This window comes from Lissotriton helveticus, chromosome 9, assembly GCF_964261635.1.
Source record: "Lissotriton helveticus chromosome 9, aLisHel1.1, whole genome shotgun sequence".
Classification (NCBI taxonomy): domain Eukaryota; kingdom Metazoa; phylum Chordata; class Amphibia; order Caudata; family Salamandridae; genus Lissotriton; species Lissotriton helveticus.
The window spans coordinates 919,272,820-919,278,819 of NC_136070.1; the positions used below are offsets into that span (position 1 = coordinate 919,272,820).

Sequence of the window (6,000 nt, forward strand, 5' to 3'; positions counted from 1 at the left end):
AATTTGAGGGTGTTTTTGTGGAACTCGCACTTGGCGGCATTTAGCGTCAGGTTTGCCTTCAGTAATGCGTGGCATACCCTGTCCAGGGCAGTGTCGTGCTCAACCTGATCCTTGCCGAAGACTAGTAGGTCGTCACTGTAGTTAAATGAGTTTGGAATCCCTTGAATAATTCTTCGGACGGCCTTTGACTTGGTCAATAGGAGCAAGCTCTGGGTTATACTCCGTGAGCTCGGCATTGAGGACTCATTGGTGGCCCTTATAGCTAGTTTACACCAGGGGCTTTTTGCGAAGGTCCGGGTTACCAGGGAAGGGCGTTGCTCAGATAGCTTCAGGTCAAAGAAAGGGGTTCGCCAAGGTTGCATCCTGGCCCCTCTTTTATTTACTATTTATATAAATGACCTAGGGAAGTTTTTGTCAACAGGCAATGCAGATGTACCGCGGGCAGGTGGGAAACAGATTCCGGCTCTCCTTTATGCGGACGATGCCGTTCTCATCGCCCGCACGGGCATTGGTCTACAGACCCTTTTAGAGCTTTTTGGCTCATTTATGGTTAACTTAGACCTAAAAATTAATGCAACTAAATCACACACAATGATTGTGGGCCCACAGAAAAATAAATCATATACTAAAATCTTTACATGTAAGGGTAAGGTTCTCTCCAGGGTCCCTGTTTTCCCATATTTAGGGGTCCTGTTTAATGAGAAAGGTTCTTGGGCTCCGCAGATTAAGGCCAAGAACATTTCCTTAGCTCGGTCCACAGCAGCCCTGATGGCCTTTACGAAAAGATTAGGGGCTAAACCAATGGAGGCTGTGTTAAAAGTTTATAAAAGTAAATGCGTTTCCATTGCTTCATATGGTGCAGCTCTGTGGGGATATGCTAACTTGGATAGCATACAGAGGGTTGAAAACAGGCTTATTAGAAGAATTTTATCGGTCCCAAATTCTACCCCCACCTATTCCATACATGAAGAAGTTGGCCTACCCTATATTACAGATGGACTGAAATTGGCCCCTTTACTTTTCTGGGCCAATACCTGGTTAAACACAGAGTTGTCTTTAAACCATATAATTCTTAAAGACGTGATTGCAAGGGAGGGGGCAATGAAAATATTATGGTTGAAATATATAAAGTCATCTTTCACTGCCCTCGGGAGACCAGACCTATATACAACACCTTCAAACATCAGGAAAAGGGACATTGCTTGGATTAAGAAAGAATTCCAGGGGAGGATACGTTTAGATAGAGAGGAGTTGGAAGTCAAGAAACCATTAGTAAGAGCACATTTGGTCTTGTCCTCTTCCCCCGCTATGGAACCATATCTGCAATTCGTTACTAAACCCCTGCATAGATTTTTATTAACCAGATTTAGAATGAACTTGATCCACTACTCACTAGGCTGTTTCCCCGTATGGGGAAAACCTGAGCATGCACCACCTTGTGAGTGTGATCAGTTCTCTAATCAGGATACTCTCCATTTTATGTTTTTTTGTGGGCTTTACAATTTGGAGAGGGGAAAATATCTACTACCTCTCTTGAAAACCATGGGCTTTATACAAGTGAGACCAGCCTTGCTTTTTCTTCAACGGTTACCAGACGCACATGTCACTTTCTGTGTTGCTAGTTTTTTAACAGCCGCTTATAGAGGAAAAAACAAAAGAAGCCCGAGAACTGTATTGTTCTAAACTAAAAGTGAACCTCTATATATTAATTTTAACTTTAACTAAGTGACCTTTTTAAGGATGCTGTGTGAAATAAATGTTTTGTGGGTATTTTTAAAATGTTTTAAAATGTTTTAAATGTATGTATTATTCCTGCCTTTTATGATTTTAACAAAAATCGAATAAAGTGTATTTTGACTGACCCTTGAATAATTCTTCGGATGGTTTCCTGGAAGATTTCAGTGGCTGATGAGATGCCGAAGTTTAGGCGTTTGTAACGGAATAGACCTTGATCCGTGGTAAATGTTGTAATGTACCTTGATTGTTCATGGAGCTCTAATTGGTGGTACCCTTTATTCAGGTCAAGTTTTGAGAATATTGTAGCACCATTTAGTTTCGTGATCATGTCACTTATGTGTGGCCCTGGGTGGCGCTCTCGCTCAATAGCGGTGTTGGGCGCTCGCATGTCCACGCATAGTCTGACTTTGTTGTCTTGTCCTTTCTTTGGGACCACCACGACGGGGGATACCCATGGGGTGGGTCCAGATGTGCGTTCTATGATGTCTGTTTGCAAGAGGTCTTGTAGCTCGTCATCAACGGCTTGTTGTAGATGAAAGGGCACTTTCCTGTGATGCTGGGCAACAGGTGTGACATTTTCATTGATGTGGAGCTTCACTTTGAAGTGGTTCAGCTTGCCCAAGCCTTTGAAGAGTTTTGGGAATTTCGCCACGATGTCAGGGGCGTCTTCAGTCATGTACAACAGCTCCACCAGTTTCAATCTTTCAGCTGTTGGCAAACTGAGCAGGCAGTCGGCAACGTCAGGTCCTTCCACTACATGGACATATGCTGGAATTTTCCTATCTTTGAAGGTCAGCGTGGTGTGGAACCGACCTAGGCATGGTAAGGGTTTCCGGGACATCCAGGTGAATATGCGAACTGCCGCTGGCTCCAGTTTGGGTCGAGTTTTCATGTTGTAGAACTCTAGCGCACAGATGTAATTTAGCGAGGCTCCCAAGTCCAGGACGAACTTTGCTGGGTGATCCCCTATCATAATGTCTAGCTTGGGGTATCGTTTTAACCGGTCCGGGTCAGCCACCATACAAATGTACTCGTCACTGTCTTGTGACACTGTCGTGTGTGACGATGAGCCGCTGGATGAGGATCGGTGAGCTCGACGTGATCTCGTGGTATGATGTCGAGAGCGGGGCGTGCTTGTGGATCTGCTTCGCCGTTGGTGAGAGCGTGTTGAGCGGACGCTTGATCCCGAGGAGCTGGATGAGTGACTCTCTCTTCTCGTCACAGCACGTGCGTGATGTCGGGTGTCAGATCGTGGGGCGGGAGATTGACGTGTAGATTGTCTTGCTTGACATGCGACCTCAAAGTGGTTGTCCTTCCCGCAGCGGTGGCACCGCTGGCCGATGGCTGGGCATTGTCCCGAGTGTGGATAATCTTGGCCACATCGGTAGCACGCGGGTGCAGATCTGGTGGATTTTGTGTGCCACGATTCTCGTCTGGGTGACGTTTTCCGGGAACTGTGGTGGTGTTTGCTTGTTCAGTGCGTGCTCGGCACAGGTCGGGTGGTTTTGCGTGTCTGTACTCGGAGGGCATGTTTTTGTGATCGGGCTTGTGAGTTTCTATTCGCTTGGCATGAGCTTCTGCTTGATCGTTGATCCTTGTGAGTTCTTCAATCTGTTCTAAGGTGTAGGATTTCTTTAGGAGGCGTCTGCGTAGTGATTCTGAGCGGCAGCCATCAATGATGCGGAGCCGCAGTGCATCTTCCGTTTTGAAGTTTTCGAAATCGCAATGGCGCGTCATTCTCTTGATGCGTGTGATGAAGTCGCCCATGCACTCTCCTTTCTCTTGCGAGGCCAGGTTGAACACGTAGTGTTCATAGTCTACGTTGCGCTTGTGTAGAAATCGCCTATCAAGGGCAGCCTTCACTTCGTCATAAGTGGCAGTGGCAGCGTCGGGCATTTCTTTGATTATTTGTGCTATTTCCTGGCCTGCTAGATTTCGTAGTGCAACCAGCTTACGTTTTGAGTCTTGTACCAGGGACCCTTCCATGTAATCTTCGAAGTCCTCGCTCCAGGTCTTCCAGGCGGGCCCCATGGTGTTGCCAGGCGTCAGCACCAGCGGCTGTGGTTGTCGCATGAAGGGTGCTCCTACGGGCGCTGCTTGAGGCATCATCGTTGTACTGGACTGCGCTGGTGCGCCTCCGCTTGTGGAGGTGCTCTGAACGTCGGTGTCAGACATGCTGTCTCTGCACTCTTCGGCAGTTATTTGTAGTGTTTGTTCTCTTTATTTTGCTTCTAGCTGAAGTTTGTTCTCTTTATTGTCTTTATTTTGCTTCTAGCTGAGGTGTGTAGTGGTGTTCCCGCTCTTTTCCACTTGGTTTTTATGGCTTGGAGTGGTTGTGCCTGACTCTAATATGGCCGCCGTGGTTAAAACGTGGGTTTTGTATGGGACTGGCGCCTGACTTAAAGATGGCCGCCGCGTGAGACGTTGTCTCCTTGGCCCCGGCAATCTCTATCATGCATTTGCCACGCTTTGCTTGTTCGGCGGTCGCTTGTTCAGCGGGACTCACCCTCGTGTTTCTTTGGTCATGGGAGGGAATGGGGCGTTCGCGCTCACCGCGACGCCGCTCCGCAGGGCTCCTCGCGTCTTCTGTTGCACGAGCACGCGATGCTGCTTGGCCGGGTTCCTCGCGTCTTCCGTGCTGCGCGAGCACTTTCCTCAGTGCGGGGCTATGCGAGCGCTTCACTCGCTTCACGCTCCTGGATGGCAGCGCGACGTCGTCGAGCCAGGGCAGGGTGTTTTTTTGGCAGTCTCAGGTGTCGGTTCGCTTTCGCGCTCTTTCTTTGGAGCTACTGGCGTGTCGTTGGGGCCGTATCCTCAGCTGGGCTGTGCAACGTTGTTTGTGGGGTAAATGATCCCATCCTCGTCGCCATTGTCGCACCGCAGCCCGCCCAAATAAGACACAGGACTCAGAGCTCATTCAAGGGTGTCCTTCTTTATTCCCTGCCAGGCGGTTACTGGCTCACAGGCTATATTTCTCCTCCCTTTCCTGTCCCAGCCGCTTCCGCTTCCTACTTGCCTGATCTGTCTCTCTGTAGTCAGGCATGGCAACACGACAGGCTACAGGGCGGAAATGTTCGAGTGGACAAGAAAACTGTAAATTCTGGCTTTTCTACTGATTATACTAGAGTATGTAATTACTTTTCTGCATTACTGGATCTACTTCCCTATCGCATTGCCGACCTAGACCCGGATTCAGAGCGAGGAAGAGAGAAATAATTATTTTGAGCTGTTCAGTAAAACATTTGTCCTCAATGTTAGCTTACCCTCAAGGTTCTCAGTTACTGTTAGAAGTTCTCAAATGTCAGAGCTTAAATATTTGGGGGGCTTCCTGTTTTGATATTAATGTTTCCCAATCTCTTTTTTATTTTCTAGTGGGTCGAGCTTTCAACCTTTGCCTGATGGGAAGAAGATATTGAGCATCAACTTTCAGGAAAGGCCCTGCAACTCCAGACATATATAAATAATTCCAATATATATATATAAATAGTGTAAATCGTTGAAGTGGTCTTGGGTGCTGTGGACAAGAGACCTGCTCCACTCGGGCGTGACAACATCAGAGATAACAAATGAACGTCACCCGAAGTCTGACTCCCAACGTTCAGAAATAAACTTTTAATGTTGTACCTGTAGTACACAAACATGGAACTGGCCAAGTTACATTTCAATAGCGTCAGTCTAGAATTTAAGTGTAAAAGTACATTTATTGCAGCTTTAAAAAACAGATCTCAGGACTTTTGAAAACTCAAAAACTCAAACAAATTCTTGAAGGAGAGCTAATTCTTGTTACTGGAAACGCTTTACACTTACAAAGTATTAAAGCATGTTTGTAAATGTGTTAAACTAGCCATTTCATTTTTATTGAGACCTGGAATCTATACACCATTTTTCATTTTTCATTGACAAGCCTTAAAAATGCTTATGCCTGAATAATGTAAAGCAAGCTGCCAGAAGTGCTTTTGGGTAAAAAAAAACATAGTTGGTCACCTTAAAAGATTGTTATTCGTTATTGGTCTCTTCTAGAGATTGACGCGCTTGGAAAAAATGCTTGAACACTTTTGGGAAAAACAGACGTCATCGTCTGAAAACCAGAAACGACTTTGAGTTAGGTTGCACTGTGTACACAGATGTTCTGGGGTGGATGCATGCAGCAAGCAGAGCAACCTTGGTTCGCTCGTGGGGACCTGCACTACTATTCACCAGTGGCGGCCAGCGGCAAATTAAACTGGTAGGACGAATATTTAACCCACTGACAGGCACGTATAA

At 46.6% G+C, this 6,000-nt stretch overlaps 1 protein-coding gene across 2 annotated transcripts in view; it reads left to right on the forward strand.

The window, feature by feature from the left end:
- The window catches only part of LOC144781997 (calpain-1 catalytic subunit-like), a 383,987-nt gene extending 378,415 nt beyond the window's left edge, over positions 1–5,572 (forward strand). For both annotated transcript variants that reach the window (XM_078661096.1, XM_078661095.1), the window contains exon 21: positions 5,110–5,572. In XM_078661096.1, coding sequence (XP_078517222.1) covers positions 5,110–5,136 — 27 coding nt within the window. In that variant the 3' untranslated portion in view covers positions 5,137–5,572. The remainder of the gene's footprint in view (positions 1–5,109) is intronic.
- Positions 5,573–6,000: the final 428 nt, after the last annotated feature.